At 54.3% G+C, this 21,632-nt stretch overlaps 8 protein-coding genes across 9 annotated transcripts; 2 read left to right on the top strand and 6 right to left on the bottom strand.

Annotated features, from left to right (window-relative positions):
* Positions 1–359: 359 nt before the first annotated feature.
* On the bottom strand, positions 360–2,978 carry LMH87_005609 (uncharacterized protein; the record flags this gene model as incomplete). The annotated part of the gene is made up of 5 exons (XM_056203356.1): positions 360–962; positions 1,013–1,957; positions 2,009–2,348; positions 2,399–2,703; positions 2,757–2,978. The coding sequence occupies 5 exons, from the start codon at positions 2,976–2,978 to the stop codon at positions 360–362; spliced, it is 2,415 nt and encodes an 804-aa protein (XP_056058823.1).
* Positions 2,979–3,744: 766 nt separating this feature from the next.
* LMH87_005610 (uncharacterized protein) lies at positions 3,745–5,724 on the top strand (the record flags this gene model as incomplete). Of its 2 annotated transcripts, none has more annotated exons than XM_056203357.1 (1): positions 3,745–5,724. In XM_056203357.1, one exon carries the CDS (start codon positions 3,745–3,747, stop codon positions 5,722–5,724), a length of 1,980 nt encoding a protein of 659 aa, XP_056058824.1. The 2 variants fall into 2 exon arrangements, with proteins under 2 accessions (XP_056058824.1, XP_056058825.1); XM_056203358.1 differs by having other exon boundaries at positions 3,946–5,724.
* A 2,111-nt stretch (positions 5,725–7,835) lies between these two features.
* Positions 7,836–9,416, top strand: LMH87_005611 (uncharacterized protein; the record flags this gene model as incomplete). Its single annotated transcript, XM_056203359.1, has 2 exons — positions 7,836–8,265; positions 8,332–9,416. 2 exons carry the CDS (start codon positions 7,836–7,838, stop codon positions 9,414–9,416), a joined length of 1,515 nt encoding a protein of 504 aa, XP_056058826.1.
* Positions 9,417–9,815: 399 nt separating this feature from the next.
* LMH87_005612 (uncharacterized protein) lies at positions 9,816–12,740 on the bottom strand (the record flags this gene model as incomplete). The annotated part of the gene is made up of 7 exons (XM_056203360.1): positions 9,816–10,131; positions 10,585–11,386; positions 11,598–11,761; positions 11,810–12,023; positions 12,095–12,477; positions 12,544–12,588; positions 12,652–12,740. The coding sequence occupies 7 exons, from the start codon at positions 12,738–12,740 to the stop codon at positions 9,816–9,818; spliced, it is 2,013 nt and encodes a 670-aa protein (XP_056058827.1).
* A 1,685-nt stretch (positions 12,741–14,425) lies between these two features.
* LMH87_005613 (uncharacterized protein) lies at positions 14,426–16,960 on the bottom strand (the record flags this gene model as incomplete). Its single annotated transcript, XM_056203362.1, has 1 exon — positions 14,426–16,960. The coding sequence occupies one exon, from the start codon at positions 16,958–16,960 to the stop codon at positions 14,426–14,428; it is 2,535 nt and encodes an 844-aa protein (XP_056058828.1).
* A 778-nt stretch (positions 16,961–17,738) lies between these two features.
* LMH87_005614 (uncharacterized protein) lies at positions 17,739–18,686 on the bottom strand (the record flags this gene model as incomplete). The annotated part of the gene is made up of 6 exons (XM_056203363.1): positions 17,739–17,852; positions 17,918–18,043; positions 18,099–18,197; positions 18,247–18,358; positions 18,466–18,597; positions 18,655–18,686. The coding sequence occupies 6 exons, from the start codon at positions 18,684–18,686 to the stop codon at positions 17,739–17,741; spliced, it is 615 nt and encodes a 204-aa protein (XP_056058829.1).
* A 653-nt stretch (positions 18,687–19,339) lies between these two features.
* On the bottom strand, positions 19,340–19,996 carry LMH87_005615 (uncharacterized protein; the record flags this gene model as incomplete). The annotated part of the gene is made up of 2 exons (XM_056203364.1): positions 19,340–19,896; positions 19,972–19,996. 2 exons carry the CDS (start codon positions 19,994–19,996, stop codon positions 19,340–19,342), a joined length of 582 nt encoding a protein of 193 aa, XP_056058830.1.
* A 753-nt stretch (positions 19,997–20,749) lies between these two features.
* LMH87_005616 (uncharacterized protein) lies at positions 20,750–21,277 on the bottom strand (the record flags this gene model as incomplete). Its single annotated transcript, XM_056203365.1, has 1 exon — positions 20,750–21,277. One exon carries the CDS (start codon positions 21,275–21,277, stop codon positions 20,750–20,752), a length of 528 nt encoding a protein of 175 aa, XP_056058831.1.
* Positions 21,278–21,632: the final 355 nt, after the last annotated feature.

Genomic DNA, 21,632 nt, shown 5'->3' on the forward strand with positions numbered 1-21,632 from the left:
AGCGTATGATGTACGGGACAATATCATGAGATACGCGCAGCCTTATTAGCGCACATGCAACAACAGCGGTGCCAGGAGAGCAGGGTGAATAAGAAGGCTGCTTCCCGTTCTTCCAAGGGATATAACGCGTAGCGTGCGTATGCAGTAAGTAAGCGCCAGGCCTTCAATGTAACGGGATGCGCGCGAGGCGGAGTCTTGTCTTCACGCACTTGGCAACTCGGGTATACCAAGAGCGCGCGTGATGACGATTAATCTGCACCAGTCGCAAAGTGTTGAGCTCTGTCCCGCTGTAGTAGACCACGAGAAAATCAATATGCTTCATTATTCACAGAAACTTTGTCTAAAACTCCCGTACTCCTCTATTTCATGTCTCGCTTTCCCGACCGCGCCGCCGTATCCTCCTCGTAAAAGGTAATCGCCTCCTTGAGCTTGCCAATCACTTCCGGCTGGTTGCTAAACGCCATCTGCAGAGCCGTCTCCAGCTCACTCTCGACCGTAGCCAGGGGCTTGGCGCCCGACCTGCTGCTCTCCGCGTCCTTGACGCGGCCCGCCCAGCGCTTGGTGAAGCCGTAGATGGACTGCCGCAGCAACTCGTCCAGCTGCTCATTCATGTCCTCGACGGTCAGCGTCTTGGCCGTCACCGAAGGCGCTGGTGTCGGTGCTGCTGCGCCGCGCGACCACAACTGGCCACCCAGCATGGTGCCAATGTTGCCGACGATACCGACGAGGTTCTGCGGGCTGAGCGTCTCCCACATCTGACCAAAGTGCTGCATGGCAGGCGGCTGGCTGCGAATGTCGCCAATCTCCAGTGATAGCAGCTCGTTCTTGATGATGAGTAGATTCTTGACCATGAAGAGGTCTGCATCTGTGCCCAGCTTCTGTGTTTGTATGCGTGAGGATGCCTGCTGCAGTACCTGGATCGCCTCACGCACGACACGAAAGACTACCTGGCTGTTTTGGGACTATACACGAGTTAGCCTTTTGCCTTAGTCCACCGCAGTGATAGACTCACTGATCTCTCTTTGGGCATGGCGCGGTCAAACATTCGCAAAAGCTCGACAGCCTTCTGCACCAAGGGGTATGCGTTAGACGAAGACACACCATCCACCACGGGACCAATCTTCAGTGCATCATCTGCCACGACAGCCTTGGTAATAGACTTGCTAATCTCCGTCTCAAAGACATTGTCCACGAATGGCCACAAGTGCTCAACAAGCAGGCGAGCGGCATATTCTCTATATTGCTTCGGCGCGATCGGATCTTCATCTTCGTCAGTCTCCGATATGCCATATTCGTTGGCAATCCACCCCACAACATTGCAGACAGACTGAATTTCAGCAGTCTGGAACGACGTCTGAAGCTGTGTAGCCATTGGCTGCAAATTTCCGGGATGTACCATTGTCGTCTGCACCGTCTTGATAGACTGAAAAACCGAATCGGAAGAAGTATTCCACGTAGGCTCAATGTTGAACACTTTGAAGAATAGGCTGTTTTCATTGTGCACTCGCTCCAGCGTTTGCTTTATATAGTTGCGCGATGCCGTCTCCAAAGACAAGTCCTTAGTTTCTTTTTGGTATTCCTCTACATCATGCTGTGTCAGCATTTTCACGTCTCGGTCGCGAGTAGTGAGGTATGTGCGGAGCATGCTGAGTGTCGAGCTGGAGAATATGGAAGAATTGCGTATTCCGCTGTCGAACCGTCCGTATTGGTCGTATACACGCCGCGTTACTTTGTGAATATTTGGTAGCAGAGCATACGAGTCCGTGAGCATTTCTTCGAAACGTCCATATGCAAGCGCATGTCTGGTCGATTCCGATTTTGTTGTTGATAATTGCTTGGCAATCTCTGACGAGACCTTTTCGAGCCGAGAGCTGAAGCCATGATCTAGCAAGTGCAGGGATTTGGTCAGCAGCGCATTGTATCGTGCGAGGTACGAGTCACGCTCGCGATAAGTTTCCTAGACGTAAGATTAGCTTATAAATCCACCATGTGCTGCGAGACTTCGTACATGGTCTTCCATGAATGCGACGCAGGCGTCAATATTTTCCACCATCTCTCCAAAGGATTCGTCGTCGACCAGCCGGCCAGCGCCTGGCGCATTTAGTCGTCTCGTCGCGTTGTCGAGGTATGAGTAATAGTAGTAGTCGGTTCCGACCTCATTCGCGAGCTTCTCTAGTCGCGTCTGCTCTGTGAGGACCTCCTCGCATTGGGCCTGGAAGGTGGACGTTTGCGCCTCGACCGACTGAAACGAGTTGGATAGCTTCGTCAATAGTTCGAGAGTCGTGTTCGCATCGTTTATCAGTCCATCGAGGTGTCGCTCTGTAAGGGGAAGTTGGTCTCGGTATAGTCTAAAGCGCATTAGTCTTTGACGCGCCGAATGGGTCTGAGCCGCTCGTACAAGTATTCCTGCTGACTAGCCTCGACAAGCTGTTCGTCGAATAAATCGTTCGATGGCAGATCGCTGTGTGATTTGGGAGTGTGCTTCGCGTCCGTACTGAGGACCAATGCGTCCCAATTCCTACTCCTGCGACCGCCCTGCTTCTTTGGCGTGGCCCCATGATGGGGAGCCTCTTGCGCATGGCGGCAATCGGCATATGACGCTGCGCGCCGGAGAATTGTCGCTTCTGGAGGTCCATTGACTTCCTCTAGGTCATTAGAGAGCGCGCCTATCGATTGCGGTATCTGCTGGCCCTTCCCCGTAGCCTAATAGACAGTAAGTGACTGTTGGTACACCCCGCAGCGGGGAGGCGACTGACGTTGGGCTGCTGCAAAAGCGATTCCTTTCGCTTGTGCCCATGTGAGGCATTGTTGCTTGCGGCATTCTTCCCGGTGGCCTCCGGTACAAAACTGTACCATGCATCCTCGTACATGGTGCCCGGGAGCGAGAGGTCTGCAGTTGTGATGCTCGAAGCTACCAGTGCAGTGTTAAAGCCACGCGTTGTGGAGTGATGGTCGAGGCTAGGAGTACGGTGCACCATGGGCCACTTTTATAGCCAAGGCTTTACTTGCTATTTAAGAGTTAGCTTTTAAGAGTTAGCTACTCACTAATCTATAGTATTTATTTCTTGTTGATATTGTAGGTGAAAAATGCAGTTGTGAATACTGCTATTTTTCTTAATGATATTTCTCTTTAAAAAAATCTTGAATACAAATATTCAAGTCGGTGGTGGCAGGAGATGAAGCTTTAGCCGTGGAGCAAACTTGTCAGAAGTAGCGTAAACTGGCCGACGGTAGAGAACTGTCACTATCAAGTATGCTAGCTGTTAATAATATAGGCCATCGCAAAATGTTTATCCCTTTATGCATGCAGCGCGTACGTTTCGGTACTTTACGAGATGCATAGTCTTAATAATCTGTCAAGTGAGAAGAGACTGTATGGGACGACACTGATGACCCTGCGCACTTACAAATGTTACTTCTACCCAGCGAGTTATGGTGAAATCATTCTAAACTTAGATATACGCCGTTTCGAGGCAGCCTTGTAGTCACATCTTGCCTTCTTCCCCTCCAACTGATGTCGCTACAGCTCAAAGTCGGCCGTAACAAAATCCTTATCCTCTGAAAGCTTGCGCCGCTTTGCATTAAATAAGAAGAGCCAGAGGGATGCTCCATTATTCTTAACTTGGAGCGATTTTTTTTTGAAAAAGAAAAAATCGAAGTAAAACATAAACTTATTTAACCCATACTGTTAGAAAAAGAAGAAAGCTAGAGGTGAGGAATACCTTCAACACATGGTACAGACCAATGAGGCGCCAGGGATTCCTGCTGAGCAACCAGTGCCTGGAGCTTCTGACTTACAGGCTCCGACCCACTGTAGCTTTAGGTACTCGGGGCAACCTTTTTCGGCTTCACGACTCTGTTTCTCGCCACGGCACTACCATTTCTATCTGGCCTGGTTGCCATCAAGTTCCGCTCAAACAACCACTGCGTAACCTATTCGATACCATGATGAATTGCTCAAGGCTCGCCTTCAGGCGAGGTGCCTCTCCATCTCTCCGCGCCACGGCGCAACGCCAATCTGCGCCATACTCGAATGCACGATTCACGCAGCCACCCCGTCGCCGTGGTGGCAAGCTGCTCGGCTTTGCCGCCGTCTTTGGAATCGCGGCCGCTGGCGCGTACTACTATCCACGCTTCATGGCAGCAGACGGCGCCGACGAGAACGCGCGACCAAAGGCCCAGCTGGAATTCGAACAGCCCCGCCAGAAGGCGACGTCTACGGAGGACTATCGCGACCTCCTCAGCTCTCAGCACGTTCAGGTCAAGAAGAGCCTCGAGCATCCTGGCGTCTACGCCTGGGGCTCCAATGCCGGCAAAGTCATCGACCCCGAATCGGACGAAAAGTACATCAAGCTTCCCCGACGCATCACATACTTTGATGACCAGCTGCTTCGCGACTTGAAGCTCACATTCGAGTTTGGCGCCGCCATCACGGAGGGTGGCGACTTGGTCCAGTGGGGTATTGGCTTCTCGCAGGCCGACCCCAAGCCCAGCCTCACTCTTCGTGGCAAGGACCTAGCCAAGATTGAAGTTTCGGCCGACCGCATCATCGCTCTGTCGCGGAGTGGCAATGTATACTCTGTGCCAGCATCTCGAAACGACGTCGAAGGCGGTCTCAAGCCGGACGAGAAGAACGGCTGGTCACTCTGGAGTGCTCCTGGGAAAGCGGCGGTCAACTTCCGAGATCTCACTCCCGCTGGCTTAGCCTGGGGTGAGCGGGTCACTGATGTTAGAAGTGGCCTTGAGCACGCCCTCATCCTGACATCCAAGGGTCGCGTTTTTGCCGCAGCTTCCTCCGTAGCCTCCTATCCATCCAAGGGTCAGATGGGAATCCCGGGGCTGTCCTGGGAGACTCGCCCTGCTGGACCGTACGACCAGCCACAAGAAATCCAGGCGCTTTCTGGATTCCAGGTTACGCAAATCGCCGCCGGAGACCACCACTCCGCAGTTCTTGACAAGACGGGTCGCATCTTTGCCTTTGGTGACAACACCTTTGGCCAGCTGGGCTTTGAGTCCCAAGGGGTGCCTGTCAACTACACTCCTGGCATGGTCGCCGTCGACCGACTATATGCCAAGAGCGGCCTGGTGCCCAAAGCGACCTCTATCGCCGCCGGAGGCGTCAACACCTACTTCACTGTCGACGCTGAAGCGCCAAAGTCGCAAAGTGGCGGCGATGCCGCCCCGTCCAAGAGAATGCCACGCACCACGTCCGATCTCTGGGCCGCCGGTCAAGGCACCTACGGCACGCTGGGTACTGGAAGATGGACCCATGTTTCCACTGCTCCGACCAAGGTCAAGGGCCTGTCCGGCCTGTTCGAGTTTGACGAAAGCAAGAACCAGATGCGCCCTATCAGACTCAAGGCGCTGCAGATTGGCACCACCCACTGCTCCGCCGTGATGGACAACGAGACAAGGACCAGTGCCTCTAGCAAGTCGTCCGTCAACGAGACAAACTGGGGCTCCGATGTTTTGTTCTGGGGTGGCAACGAACACTACCAGCTAGGCACTGGAAAGCGCACGAACCTGAATGCGCCGACATACATTGGCCCTCTGGACGGTGGCGATGCCGACGCCGACAAGGGCAGAAAGGGCGAGGTGCACCGCCTGTGTCTCACGCCGAAGCAGACGGCGCGGTTAGGGGAGGATGGCAAGGGCAGGAAGGCGACGCTCGAGCAAAAGGTTGAGTGTGGCCGTTATGTAACGGGCGTGTATTCGGCTGTCTAAACCAGTCGCCGCGAAAACTGTCGCTGGGATACTGTAACAACTTGTACAAGACTCTGATGCCTGTGGCAGATACACGTCACACTCGGATCAAAGGACCTTTACTCTCTACATACTGTATTTTAATGAATTTATACCCACCGTGTTTCTGAAACATAGGTCGCTCTGTTGTGTAACCCTTTGATGCGCATCCCAGCCATGCCTCATCCCGATATTCTGTATGTTGCTGCCTGGCCTTTTGCTACTCTTATTTGTCGCCAATACTATCACGTGGAGACATGTTAAAACCGCAACAACTCATTTCTCCATCCTACACTACCACCTTACGCATAACGTCCATTTCCAGCTACATATGCCGGACCTCTACTACCTCGAAGGAGTGTCTTATGGATGCGGAAATCCAACAAGTTTTGAAATCTACTGGAATGGCGCGAGAATGATTGTACATGTCCACCACAACCCTTCGCCTGATGCTGTCGAAAACGGCTTGATGGAGCGATTACACATTGGCATTTGCTCTAGCGGTGATGAGAAGTTTGTGGATGAGGTTGAGGAGGAGATCCTCGACGTTATCGTGAAAGCCGGGGAAGCTCTGCTCAACAAGCTCGCCCCGCCTGACGCCGTGATTCCATCCGATCTTCATACAACGCTCTTCCCGCCACAATGTTCTTTCAGACTCGTCACTAAGCGCGATGAACTCCAGCTTCTTGTTCAAGGTACTTACTGCCTAAAAGCATATGCTTCGCCAAAATTGGGCTTCGAAGACGTGCTGGTTACCTCCCACGTACAGTTGCCAGAGCCTAAAATATCAACACACTTATTCGAGCTCGATGTAAAATGCTGCAGTTTACCAAGACATACAACCACAAACATAGAGATCGTCAAGAACCTCTTAAGAAACGGCCATGTCTCGCATGTCGCTGTGAACGGTGCTCACATGTGTGCCAAAGTTGGTATTGACCCGAAGGGGGGTTCGATGCAGAGGGAACTAGACTGTCTTGCTAAAATAACTGCGCATGCCACGGCATCCGCAATGCGCATTAATGTCCCGAAATTGTTAGGCTTGGTTGAATTGCCGAATAGTGGCAAAGTGATTGGTATCTTGGAGGAGCTGATTCCGGCGCGTGAAACCCAAGAGCTAGCCACTTTGGCAAGAGTGGACGATATCTGCGCAATTCCGACGCAGCGAAGGGAGGCGTGGGCAAAGCAGATACAACAGACTATCAGCTGGTTGCACGGAATAGGCGTTGTATGGGGGGATGGAAAGGCGGACAATGTCCTTATTCATCCGGATACAGACGAAGCCTGGCTTGTCGATTTCGGCGGCAGCTGGACGCACGGATGGGTTGATAAGGAGTTGGCTGAAACAGTCGATGGTGATAATCAAGCTCTGCGGAAGATTTTAGATTTTTTGCAGGTCTGATCCCTGATCTCATTGGAAGGCCAACAGTTGGGCCGATCATAGTTGGGCCGCTGAGAAGCGCGCTGCAATGTTGGCTGAGATGAACGGTAGCTTCACAACAGGTGACTAGCTCGCAGCAGATGCAATAAAAGTGCATAATAGGAGTCAAATCAGGCAAATATTTGCTCGTGCTAGCAAGGTCGGTGGCGAGCGTGCGTCTCAGCGCTGCGCAGAGAGAAGCCGGGAAGCCGAGCTGGGCACGAGGCTGTCACGCGTTGGTGTTACTGGGCTTCATCTCAATCCGCCCACATATCTGACATGATCAGCGCTGTGTAGACTGTGAGCTGACCATGTAACCATGCCGTGCATAGTGGTACTGGTGGTGCCCAATATGATGAGGCGGTCCAGCGGCGCACCAAACGCTGCCCAGCGCTAACCTGCGACTCACAGTACGCAGCGTCACGTCACCTTCTTATATTAGGCTCGAAGCATCCACCCAGATTTTCTAGCGACCCGAGTGGGCGGTTCTGCAGCATCGTCTTTTTCCTCGTGATATCCACTCTTGCTGTAAGGGCGAAAGCAAGGATAACCTCGTCTCGCAGCAGCTCTCCTTTTCTCCTTCCATTCGCAGGACTTGTCCAGCAACAGCCCCTCGATTCGCCGTCTAGTGCGACACTGAACCAACTGCGAACCGAGCGCTGATCGACCGCGTATGCGCCTGTCGGGCAGCACCCATCAAATCGCCAAGAAGCTCCTTTATTCACCATCGGGCCAGATTCGACCCAGGCACTCTACACTTTCCCAAAATATGGACAAGATACCTATACACAAACTGCGGCGCAAGCCGAAACCTCCGGCCATCGAAACCTCGATCGATCGCAACCCGACAAACACGACTGTACATCTCGCTGCTGAGGACGCTGCGGCTCCCAGGCTCAGCAAGTCGCCCAGTTTCCCACGAATGTCGCCATTTCGACGACTGCGCGGGGGTAATAAACGGGCGAGAAGCTGCTCCCCAGCAGCCAGCCAGCTGAACGAGCCTACTGCAGCAGTTGTCAGCAACGGCACCAATTCCACAAACGAGCAGGGCGAGGAATCGAGGCTGAAATTAATACCTGCCTTTCTTACACAGAGTGACGAGGGTAAGCTTGACGCGATGAAGAGCCTCGACACGAATCGCCGTCCTGGCCAAACTAACAAGCAAATAGAGCTCATACAACGATTCCAGGAAATACAACAGATAGAGGGCGACCGAAGACCGCCAACCACACGCCCTATCGACGAAACGGCAAGATGGTACCTTTATGAAAGTGGAAGTGGCCCGGGGAAAAGTTTCGCGGATCGTTACAATAATATTAGGCCATGGAGCCATAATCGCGTCAAGCTCGACGTCCCGGAGGGTACAAGCGACTACGTCAACGCATCGCCAATCTCTGTACCGGCGTCGAACGAAGATGCGCCTACATATAAATACGTTGCCATGCAAGGGCCAACAGTGTCGTCATTCGACTCTGTGTGGCGCATGGTGGCCGAGAACACGACGTCGACAGCCGTCATCGTCCAGCTGACCACCATGTTTGAGGGGGAGCAGCCGAAATGCGCGCAGTACTTTCCGTTCAGCGACCTGGACCCTACGTGGGAGCTCAATACCGAGGACGCGTGGGGCGACGGCTGGACGGCGACGCTCACATACGAGTCGACCGAGGCGCTCTGCGATGGCGCCATTGAGCGGCGCAAGTTCCTCCTGCACGTCGAGGGCGAGGAGGAGCCGCACACCGTCTGGCACTTGTTCTACCTGCGATGGCCCGACTTTGGCGTCCCCGCGCTGACGGATGTGCAAAGCTTTTTCGAGCTTATGAAGATGTCGCGCGAGCACGCCACCGAGGTGGACGAGCCGCGCTTTATCCACTGCAGCGCTGGGGTCGGCCGCACGGGCACATTCATTTGTCTGGAGCATCTGATGCGGGAGCTCGCGATGGGCGCCTTGGACGCCGTGGACCCCCAGGACGCGGACGCGGACCCAGTGTACGAGACGGTGGACGCGCTGCGCCAGCAGCGCAAGTTCATGGTGCAGAGCCAGTCGCAGTACCTGTTCATCTACCAGGTGATGCGCAAGCTCTGGGCCGAAAAGTACGGCCTGGAGGAGGACGACGAGGTGGCGCGAAGCAGCGGCAGCATCGGGCAGCCTGCGCTCAAGAGGCTCGAGATGGCAGCGGACCCGGCGGCGCTGGAGGAGATGGCGAGCAACAGCAGCCAAATCTCGGAGGGAGGAGCAAGCCTGGATCCGGCTTAAGGTTGGCATCTCTTGCGTGACTAATGAGGGAATCTTTTACTGTCTCGAGACAGCCCAGTGTACGATTAGCCAACGAAGCTGCTCAAAAGTCCATGTCATTATATCATTGCTAAAGGCATGCATAATTCGGAGTGGTATATATAGAATACGCCAGCTCGCAAGAGCAAAATACAGTAATCAGCCACGTCAAGTACCAAACATTATGCAGGACAGTGAAAGTTTATACAATGTGTTATTATATATCTCGGTAAATACATCTCAAAAACAATCTACGAAAACCAAAGTCCAATTTCCCGTTTTCTTTCTGCCTGGAACAGAGTATTACATCCCTTCTCTTTACGGACTCTATTCCTTTTCTGTCTTTCTTTCTTCATGCGTTTCTGGCTTTTCTTTCGCAGATCACGCGGGTCGAGTGATGATGAGCGTCACCGTCTCACGACTCGTCACCGTCTCTCGGCTCGTCACCGTCTGCGTCACCGTGTACACCACCGTCGGCAAGCCGTTGGCCATCTTTGTCGTGGGTGCCGGCGCCACGCCCGTGGCCGCCTCGCTCGCGACGACGATGTTTGTCTTGGCGCTGCTGAGCGGCGTCGGCGTCAGCGGCCGCCCGCTCTCGTCGATGGGGACAATGACGTTCTTCGTGGGCGCGGGGGGTGTGGTCTGCTGCGGCGCCGGGAGGGGGAGCGTCTGGGTGATGACGACTTCGTCGCCGGACCTGTACTCGCGCGACGAGGAGGAAGAGGCAAGAGGAGGAGGCGGTGGCGGTGAGGAAGATGTGGTCGGCACGGGTGGTGATGGCGGCGGCGGCGGAGGAGGAGGAGGAGGAGACGATGTAGATGTGGGTGGTGGTGGCGATGATGTGGAGGGCCGAGGTACGGTGATGCGGGTTGTCATTGTGCTGGTTGACGTGACGACGGTCGTCTCCTCAGAAGCTGTAGATGTGGTTGACGGTGTTGAGGGCGCGGCGACAGGCTGGGATGTGGTTGTTGTTGGCGTCGGTGTCGGTGAGATCGTGCTCGAAGTCGGCTCTACGACCTTGGACACCGACTGCGTAACAGTGAGAGTCGAAGACGAAGACGGCGACGATGACAAAGGCGCCGTCGCCGCCGGGGTCGACGACGCGCCGCCCCCGTTGAGCACCTGCAGCGCCTTGTCCGGGTCGCTGCACCCAATCACGACGCCGTCCGTGTTGGCCATGGGCAACGCCACGCAAATCTGCACGCCGTCGCACGGCACCGTCTGGTACTTGCCGGCGCCGGCGCACACGCCCTGCGTGCGCGGCCCGAGGCAGGCGACCTTGCCGGGCACGCACGGCGAGTCGGGCGTCAGCGCGGCAAAGGCCCCGTTGAGCTGCTTGGCGTAGGCGAGGTTGTTCTGGTAGACGGCGGGCGGGACGGCGGAGCTCTGCGTCGGCAGCGGGCCGATGCTGACGGCGGGGAGGTTGGTGTCGAGGCCGGCCGTGGGGGTGAGCGACACGGGCGGCTTGAAGGAGGCGGTGGGCGTTGTGCTGGTGGCGGAGGAGGAGGGGGATGGGGTAGTAGCACTGCTGGGAGGAAGCGTGCTGGACGAGGGCGACGAAGTGCTCAGGCTGGAGGAGGTAGTGCTGGTTGTCACCAGTGTACTGGATGGAGACGTCGAGCTTGTGGAGCTCGTGCTGGTTGTCACCAGTGTGCTAGATGATGGCGACGAAGACGTCAGGTCGGAGGAAGTTGTGCTGGTTGCAACCAGCGTGCTGGACGAAGGCGCCGAAGTGCTCAGACTAGCCGAGGTTGTGCTGGTCGTCACCAGCGTACTTGATGAAGACGTCAGACCCGTGGAAGTCGTGCTGGTTGTGACCAATGTGCTGGAGGATAGCGGCGAAGACGTCAGGTCGGAAGAGCTTGTGCTAGCTGTGCTGGAGGAAGGAAGCGGATAAGGTATACTGGTGGAAGTCGTGCCCGTTGCCACGAGTGTGCTGCTGGTGGCCGTCTCTGAAGGTGTTGAGATTGCGCCCGAAGAAGACGATGGGATTACACTAGAGCTTGTTTCTGACGGGGATGCGCTGGCTGAGCTACCAGTTGACGGCGTCGAGCTCGGGAGAGAAGCCGCAGGAGTGGACCCTGTGTTAGCCGCTGTAGTCGAGCTCGAGGAAATGATAAACGAGTCAGTAGGCACGGGCACAGACGCAGGGCTCGTAGTTACGGATGTAGACAGCGTCGAGCTCAAACTTGGCTCTGATGAGGCGGTGGGGGTGAGGCTCGACGGAGAAGACAAAGGACTGCCGCTGGACGCGACTCCGGAAGTCGGCGTAGCAAGAGACGAAGAGGACTCTGAGCTTGGAGTTGTCGAGCTGCCTCCGGTGGGCGCTATGCTAGATCCTGTGGCTGAGCTAGAGCTGGTGCCCGTCGTTGTACTGGGCGTCGCGGATTCTGAGCTTGGTGTCTGAGAAGAAGGCAAAGACGCAGTCGAAGAGGACAGGCTTGTGGAAACTGGGCTTGTCGAGCTCGGCGCAAGAGTGGAACTCGGGCTGGCATCGGGCGTGGTAGAGGGGACTGTCGGGACAGGGCTGGAGCTCACTGGCGACGAAGTTGACGCCAAGCCAGACGAGACGGCCGACGAGGACGGAATCTGAGACGGAGACGAAGAGCTCTCGGCAGATGTGGCAGTCGGGGTTGAGACGGGCGTGGTCGGGGTCTCACTCGTGAGGGACGAGGTCGGTGTTGTCGCAGAAGGGGTCTCGGTGGAAGACGACGACGGCTGCGCAGTCGTGAGAGATGTCTCTGCACCGGTAGTGGAGGGCTGGATCGAGCTCGACGGGCTGTCTCCAGGAGCAGACGAGCTGCTCACTGGCGTCGGGCTACTATGAGTGGAAGCAGAGGGCGACGACGAGGGCGTCGAAGCCGTCGGTGTTGTTGCTGAATCCGTCGAGTCAGGGATAGGAACCACCTGATTTGACGTGATGGGGGCATCCTTGAGAGTCGTTGTCGACGACAAGAACAGCGAGCTTGGGAAAGAGATGGTGGACCCGGAGACGGTCGTGAGATCGGGTCGCGGGGCCGTCACGGGAGGTTCTTCTCCCGAACTGATTATCGGAAAATACGTTAGATGTCTTTTGATGTTCTTGGCGGGCTTTCGGTCATTTACGTACGCAGATGTGTCCTCGGCGGCTGAGGCCGCAGCTGAGCGTGGAATCCTGTGTATCGTTGTTAGTCACGTTGCACTCGGGAGCTATTCATGCACAGAGTTTAAAACACACCATTTGTTGAACCGGCCAAGAGGACCAGCCGCGGCCGGTTCAAGAATGCCAAACACGCATAGGACAGAGATTGCCAAGGGGAATCTCATCGCAATCGTTCGGCGAGCGCGAGAGAGAGCAAAGGCGTTTCGTGTAGTAGGTAGGAGATTTGAATCTCAGAATATAAATCGGTCGCGGGTGCGATTATCGTCGTGTTAAAAAGTGAGCGGTGTTTTGCGTTGTTTGGCGAGTATGTATCTATGTTCGGTATGAAGCAGGAGAAGAGTATGGACGAGCAAGAAACGAAAAGACAAGAGCTGTGAAGGAGAGAAAAGGTAGACAAGCAGCAGGACTGGACAGGGCAAACAAGAGACTGGCAGCGGCGGTGCTGGGCTTACAGCAACGACAAAGATGCGGAGCAGCGAAAAGCAGTGAATGAAGGCAGTGAAAAGGGAGCAGAAGCGACAAACGACAAATAATGATATTTCTTCTTTTGTAAAGATGAGAACAAGAAAAGGACAGTCGAGGGACAAAGGAAAAAAAGAACGTGCTAGTTGAACAATGGGTGGTGATGGGTGTAAGTGGGCGTGACGAAAGAGAAAGAGAGAGACGAGGTGGGGGTGGAACAGGAGACTGGCCTATCTATACTCGCGCGGTTTTGAAGAGATGCAAGCCACTGATCTTGGGTATTGCAGAAGAGCACCAGACGACAGGGTCAAGGACGAATCGAGACCGACGTCCTCTCCGGCCTCGGCTGGTGTCTGCGCGTCCAGTGAATACGGGGGGGCTGTGGCCGGGTATATCGGCCGTGCAGCCAGCCCCAGCTCCGACATTTAAAATAGAAGTAAAATGAATTAAAAAAAAACCCCCCAAGACTCTGAGAGTTTGTAACGGGAAATTTTCACCTAGCGCTCTGTTCAACGGCCAAGCCTTCAACCATCCAAGCAGGGCAGCATGTCTCTCCACCAAAACTCCGGGCGGCTACTGTGGTGTCGCAGCTTTGGCGCCGTCGTGGCCAATCGCTGCGACTCCACCACCTGCAGTGTCCGTCGCAGGTTTAGATCGCCGAGGCGCGTAGGACTGGGCATCCTACGGCAAGGAGACCAAAATAAATTTAGACTAGTAGGGGCATCTCCGTGTGTGGATACTGCATCTTATTTTTGTCGAATTAATTGGGCTTTGCTTCGTTGCAGATGGTCAGGCTTGTCATGGCCAGCTTCCCCAACACCAATAGCTTGCACCCTGCAGTCCTTGACTTCCGGCCGGTTTCTGACTGCTTCCGATGTCGACGTGGTCTAGAACAGTCTACAACATTTCTTTTCATTGTATTTTTATTAGCAAAACCTCGCCACCCTTGCAGTCAGGATCCCTGCAAGCGTCAAATTCATGCTTGACGCTCGTCACACTGCAAACCGCTGCAGCGTTGAGTCCCAAGTTTCACGGCATCTGACACTCAAGTCCTGCAATTATCATAGTATACAAAAAAAGTCTATCGTACATCTGTCCTCTCTGGTCTATATGTACATTTCTTCCACAGTGGATGGGTATCAGATTCCAACATCATACATCTAACCGCTCTGCGCCTTCTCCCAAACAGCTCGCGCCTTGTCACGATGACGCCACAAACCCAAGGCCGCGGCCACGAGTGTGCACTAATCTCGACTTTTCCCTCGCCTGAAACGAGCATATCTCCCGTATTTCTGTCCCGGAAATAGTACCGCTTTCCAAACGGCCGCGTCATTTCCACCTAGCATTGTGACTCCTGGGCTTGACCCGGACCTTTGGAGTCTGACGCCTAGCTATTTTCGTCAACCCTCTGCCTGCAATCGTCCAATGTCGTCTGCGCCTGTGCTGCCTCTGCCCTCTTCTGGCCCCGCAGCTGACCCAAGACGCTCTGCACCTGGCGGATCGAATCATGCGGGTGCATCTGCAGATAGCCCTGCACGGCCCTGGCATCCGGCCACGTCCACGGCAGCCCAGACGCAACGATGGCATCTTGCATCTCTTCGGCCACCACAGGCCCACCCAAAACTTGCTCGCCGAGCAACCGGAACACACAAAGCAACTCAGAAAAGTCGGCAGACGGCGGCAGCTCGTCAAGTGCCACCAGATCTTCTACCAAGTCTGGCTGGCCCCATTCTCCTATGAGGAACAAGAGCAGCTTCCTCATCTCTTGGAATTCGCCAGCATACCCCATGGTCATCATGTACTCCAATGCGTGCTCGCTCCTGACGACGTCGTTTCGAGAGAGCATCCGATCCAGCGGAGAAATGTAGTTATCGCGCGCCGCCGCCTGGTATGACTTTTCTCGCACCTGAAATTTGGCAAATTCTTTCTTTATGTACTCGACAAGCGACTCCAGACTTCCTGGCACGGGGGGGCCTCGCCCGCCATGTTCTTCTGTTGGCGTCACCCTGCCCTCGCTGTGGAGAACGCCATCATAAAGGACTCGTAAAGGTTGCTTCGGTGAAGATATCGGTGCCGAGGCCTCATTTTGCTGCAGGTCATTGGCCAAGGCACGTAAATCATAGCGTATTAGTTTCCGCAGACTTTTATTCAATTCCGAAAAGTTGGCCAGGTTCAACCTATTGCCTCGATCGATTCGCTTTGCAATAGCCAGGATAAGCTCCACTTGGTCAGAGTGTGACATTCGCAGTGCAGAGTGATGCCTCGATGCGCCCTTCAGGATCGCTCCCCAAATCGGTGAAGCCCAGCGGGAACGCTTATCACCAAGGCGGGCCTCTGCAAGGGCAATAGCTCTCTGCAAATTCTCCCAACCAGAAAGGTCGTCTCGTTTCGCAAGCATGCTGATGTAAGCGGAGAAGAGCCCCATGCCGACTCGACGTAGTGCTAATCGTTCAATCTTGGGAGCAATGAGGCTGGAAATATCTGGATCGAGCTCAGCAGCCGTCTCTAGATAGCGATGGGCCGTATCTAGATCAGGCGCGTTGGATATCAGAATGAAGAGACAGTGCCCGCTGGGTACGATGCCGGCCTGGCGCATCTGACTGTAGAGTTCCTCGACACTCGGGGGTCGAGATTTCGCCCACTCAATGTCTGCAAGATTTGCAGCTCGGTAGGCGGGAAAGTTCTGGGCCTTGTCACCGGGAAGTAGCTTGGTGGAGGGCCCGACTTCTCTGAGCGTCAGTTTTTCCAACATGGCCGCGTATTCATTCATTCCCGGCAGAGCACCCTTGGTCGGAGGGTCATTGAATCGTCCCCACGCCTCATGGGCATCTCGCGTTGCGCGAATAGACGCCTCCCACGTGCTGATGTTTCGATTGCTCCCCGCGAGCGTGCGCTGCTGGATCGTTGGCGTTCCATCCGGTGCCATCCCCTTTAGAATATCCAGGCTGTCATCAGCCTCGGATTTGGCAAACCCGGCTTCTTGCATAAGCATGCCTGCCTCGACGGTTCGGCTCCAATTTGCCTCGGGATCGGTAATTTCGTCCATACCGTCTCCGGGGGTCAAATATGGCGGCCAAGAGGGAGCGTACAGGAGAGCGCTGTGCTTCTCGGCTTCGTTCTTTGGCATGCCTGCAAGGGTACTCCGAATTGCACGAAACCCATCTCCAGTGACCTGCAGTGGCTTCTCAAAGGTTTCGGACATTGTGAGCAGCATGCGCTGGCATTCCCAGAAGTAGCTGTTGGCGACAGGAATTTGCTTGGCCAACAGCTTCGATTCTGGCTGGAAAATGCACAGCATTTTGTTAAACAGTCGGCAGCAGCTCACAAAGCGCTTTTGCGAGTCTCCTACCTCCACGAGCTGTTTCATGTGGAGAGACACCGCTTCAGCAAGCTGCACTAGGAGCCTCGGCTCTGTGCGAGCTATGTGGCTCTCAAGCAGCGACAGAATTCTGAGGTAGTTCGACGACTGGAAATAAGAGCTCGAACTCCGATTCTTGCGAGGGTTTGTAGCGTCAAGTCTGAACAATTCGATGAGACCCTGAAGCGTGGGAATATCACGCAGCGCCGAACTGGGTCGCAAGAGAAAAAGCAGCACGTGGATAGGAACGTGGCCGCCATACTCCAACAGTCGCTGGCAACGCAGGTCGTCGGTTTCTCCGGCCAGTATATGCGCGTAAGAGCTTAGAGAATCTTTGCTCAAGCGGCGTTTCTCTTCAATGTGCTCAACTCTTCGATGCGCCTCGGTTTCAGACGGGAGTAGCTCTAAAAGTCGATCGCCTTCTGCAGTTCCTTCGGCCGCTCGTCTGTGCAATACCAGCTGTGCTAGAACCAGAGGAACTGAGATAGCCCGGGACTTGGCTGCTGCGTTCTCCCATGCTTCACAATCCTTTCCGCGCTCCAAGATCTTCGTCAGGAAGTGCATGTGGCTGTACTCTTGCCCATTTGTATGTCGTAATTTCGGTTGTTTATTTCGGTGCTGTTTTGGGTCTCGTCTATTTCTCTCCAACACGGAAGAGATGTCACGTATAGTCGTGGGAGCCGCATCTCGGGAGGGTAAAGCTCTTGATGGCCAGGCTGACCGCAGAAAAGGCATGGATGGCGTCGACTGGTCTGCGGGGCATCTCGTGTCGTCATAGAGACAAGCTGAAGCTGTGAAATGCCGATTTAACAGGTATTCGACTCGTATCGCGCGAGCGAGACTCTGCTGCGCAACGTTAGCATGGCACGGCTGGTCTGGAGCTGCAGGAATCCCTACACTTCCACATTGCGTCAGTCCAGGCGCATGCGACAGCCTTCCGCTGACTTTCCATGCCGCCCTGCGAAACATTCCTCTTCATTTCGCCATGTATATCTTCTTGCATACGATCTGCGAGTGTTCAAGTCCCAAGAGTACTGAAAGATGCAATGCGCGCTGGCTGTGTGATGCTTCCGAGCAAGCGTCGACGGAGCAGGAATTGGGGATGGAAAATAAAGTGGGGCTTGCAAGGTCACCAAGAGGATGTCCCAGGCAAAGATAACATATGAAGTAGCAAAGCTTTCTCGATAATTCCCGACTTTTTCGCAAAGAAAAAATACAATTGGTTGCTTTACGGTCACTTCTACTCATCTGCTCTTCACGGGTGTTGTTTACGATAGTAAAGTCTTCAGCGGCGAAACACGCGACCATGGACGTCCAGATACGCAATTTTATTTTATCCTCTCTACGACTTTTCTTCTGGCTTGGCAGCAGCTTTTGAGTCTTCCTCTTCCTTCTTTTCTTTTCGCTTCTGCACAACCTCCCAGTTATATACTCGCGCCGTGGCGACCTCCATAGTCTGTGCCACCATATCAGTCTACTACTTCCCGTTTCAAACGCAGTCAAGTCGTCAGCGTCACTTACCGTAATCTGTTCGCGAATAAAGTCCAAGTCTTCTTCGCAATTTGACAGACTGGTCTTGGCCGCCTTGAGCTTGGACTCGAGCAGCGCCTGGGCCTCGTCGATGGGGTATGAGAGCATGACGTTGGCCTGTAAAGAGGTCAGCGCAGGGTCCGTCGGGAGTCGACTCTCGTCTTCATCTTACCCCAAGCCAAATATAAACTTCCTCTGTGGGGGGAATGTTGGCGCGCGAGTATAATGTGTCGTTGAGCTCGAACGTCGTTTCAATCGGTTCGCTCTCGTCCTGTGACGGTCAGCCAATATTCCCGCCCCGAACGGCGCATTCTCCATACCTTGCGCAGCTTCATAAATTGGACAGTGTCTAGTGTTTTCTGGATATCGGGAATCTTGTCTTTGAGACCGGCCATGCGCCTCTGAAGATTCATCTCCATGAACTGATATTTGCTGGTCGCATTGTTAGCTCTGGGGTTCCTCTCGGCCGAAACTGTTCTCGTCCTCGGTGCAAGACTTTCGCCTGCAGGGTCCGTATGTAAAGCTTCGGTGAAACGTACGATATCAGCTCCTGGAAGCTTCGTAGCGTGGTTTCGACATCGTCGCGCGAAGAAACATAATCTTCCACCTTGTCGACGAACGGCGCGGTGGGAATTCCTCGGGGGTTCGTCGTCGTCGTCTGGTCCTTGCCACTGATCAACGGTCAGTATTGAAATTTCGTCTTGCAGCGCGCAGCAAGGCTGACTTACCCGACCGCAGGCTGCTTTCCTTGGCTTGCCATGGCTGCTGTTTGCTCGTGCAAGACACAAGTTGGGGAGCTTCGACAAGCGATTAGCGCTGCATTTGCTGCAAAGTGGTGCCCGCTGAGGGGCTGGTGGGGGGCTTCACCGAGCTTCTGCGATGCGCAGTTGACCAAACATAGCACTCTAAACGATGCGGAAAATTGTTTAAATCAGTTGTAATTAATTTCAGATGTTAATTTCAGGTCGTATCACGTAGTGAGCTGGTCTTAATAGTATTCTTATTTGGCGCTACTGGCTTAACAAAGGCGAGGTGCTGAATGGCTCTTGTTATTTTAAACATGTACAGTGATTTGAACATTGCACTTATAAAAAAGCACTCTCGGTTCAAATTCGATTCCGGGGCAGACTCCCTCATCTGAAAATCCCGTCATAATATCAATGTAGCATGGAGCGAATGTCTTCACTAGTTCCAGCTGTGTAGCCAGGCAGGCCAATGTGCTCTGATATAAGTGGCTAGATAATTCGCACGCTATTTCATTTCATTTCTCATATATTCAATACAGCAAGATTGAATCTCGCCAAACGATGCGCAACTCTCAAGGTATGAAGACACTGCGACGCCAAAGGCGCATACCTCCACTCCTCCCATGTTGTCCTGGGTACAGGGCACGCGACCATCCTCAGACTCGAATTACTTGTCCTTGTTGACAGCGTCTGCGGCCGTAATGTCCGCTCCCTCCGCATTCCCGTCTTCCTCCCAGTCATCCGGTGCGTTCTCGTCCCAGTTGTCCACCTCTTCCTCCAGCGTCTGCGGCGGAGCACCACCGTCCACCACCACACCCGTCTCGTGGCCCTCACCGAGCTCCAGATCCTCCTCTTCCTCGCCCGGCACCGCATTGTACGTCTTTTGCTGGCGCCTGCGCTCGAGCATCCTCCTGTGGTACCACGAACACAGCCCCAGCCCCAGCAGGCTGCCGACCACGTTGGCGACAATGTCGTAGAGGTCAAAGTCGCGGTCGTTGGGCAGGAAGCTCTGCAGGAACTCGGACCCCACGCCGAGAACCAGCGTGCATATCACAAACGTCATGTTGATCGTCCGCCGGCGGTTCGTGTCGACGACCCAGTAGAAGACGACGGTGAGGAGAAAGAAGGTGAGGAAGTGCAGCAGCTTGTCGTTGATGAGATGGCCGAGCTGGAGCTTGGTAAGGCCGGCATACGCCGCCAGGATAAGCAGGAGCAGGAATACACCTGCAAAGACCGGTTAGTATGCTTGGATGCGAGCTGCCCGGGTGCAGGGCCGGTGGCGCGGCAAACTGAGCATACCTGCAAAGGTGAATCGGATGCGCATCTTGTCTGCACCTTGAAAACGCAACCCGCTTCTCAATCACGTATTCCGAAACTCTTCCGCAGTTTTTAATACAAATGCAGATTGATTTGCGACGTCTGATTGTCGATCGACAATGGAAGAAGGATTCATGACGATGACAGAATAAGCACCAGCTTGCGACGACCCAGCTGGAGCTACCTGGAAACAAGGCTGAAGCGAGCGCCACATCACTAAAGCGGCGCAGGTGGCTGTGTCAAGTCTCGGCACAGCACACAGTGGGTGGCAGATATACACCTTGAAATATCTATACTCGATTTCTGTTCACTGTAACGGGTTTTATATAAATTGTTATCGTGCTAATTGTTGCGGTTCGTCGAAGGCCTTGCTGCGTAAGTATAGGTACAAAACGCCGCACTGCAATACGGCATCAGCACTTGTAGCCTGTACATCGCCACTATCCGTACAGAAGATTACAATCGGCACAATGTTCGAGCAAGCAGGAATCAATACTACAAAGTATACTGTCAAGAGTGGTCAAATCTCATAGTCCATAAAGAGCTCAAGCTGTCGATTGCTCGGTAAATGGTATTCATCTGCGAAAGAAGTGCAGATCAAACAGTATAAGAGCCAAGAGAATCACATTTATGCAAAAGAAATAATACGTTCAAAATATCAAGCATTTTCGATGTGGTAAACTCACGGCTGATTGTGTGGCCCAAACAGTGGTCACTCTTCTGTACATAGCGAAGAGTCAAGATTAAGAATAGAGAGCTCCTACATGCCAATGTTGCCCCCAAAGAACGGCCCGAGGTAGTCAAACTTGCCCAATTCCACACCCGCGTTCCTCAAAATCGCATAAGCAATCGTCGCGTGAAAGTACATGTTTGGGATCCCCGCCCCCGCGCAAAACGCAGCGCCTGTAAGCTCCTTTTTGCCAATGGACCGTTTGAAATCAATGGTCGTCGTCATGTCCCCAGCCGCGACGGCCGCATCGCGGTCCACCGTCTCCAGCAGGGCCAGCACCTGCTCGATCCGCGCGCGCATCGCGGCGTACGTCGGCAGCGGTGCCTCCTCGTACTCCCTGCGCACGGCTTCCTTTTGCTGCAGGGTGAGGGCCTGCGCCTCGGCAACGGCGCAGACGGACCAGATCTGGAAGGAGAACGGCAGCATGTCCGGGGCGAGGCGACGCTCGGCGAATGAGGCGCCGTCGGGGTGCTCCTCGGCCTTGGTGAGGATACCCTGGAGGGCGGTGAGGATGTGCTTGGAGGCAATCACGGAGGCGTCGTAGACGGTGTAGGGCATGATGGCGGCGTGTAAATGTGCGAGTTTGGGATTGTATGCTTGCTGGTTCGCGGTTAGGGAATGGGGAGGATGAGGAGGGTAGACGGCGAGGCATATAAACAAGGCTGCGCGTCCAATTGACTGATAATGCAGGGGCACGCCGCTGCCTGTGCTTGTGCGGGCTGCGTGGCACATGGAGTCTGGAAAGGGCTAGGCTGTCGGGATTTATTCGCGGCTTCATCTATTCGCTGAGATCGGCCGACTACCTTTCTTGGTTGACCGAATGGGTCGCTTACTGAATACGACGTTGGGGCCGGTGGATCGGCGTATTGAAGTTATCACAACCTGGCGAGCTGCGTCGCTGGGTGCCGAATAC

This window comes from Akanthomyces muscarius, chromosome 1, assembly GCF_028009165.1.
Source record: "Akanthomyces muscarius strain Ve6 chromosome 1, whole genome shotgun sequence".
NCBI classification, from domain to species: Eukaryota; Fungi; Ascomycota; class Sordariomycetes; order Hypocreales; family Cordycipitaceae; genus Akanthomyces; species Akanthomyces muscarius.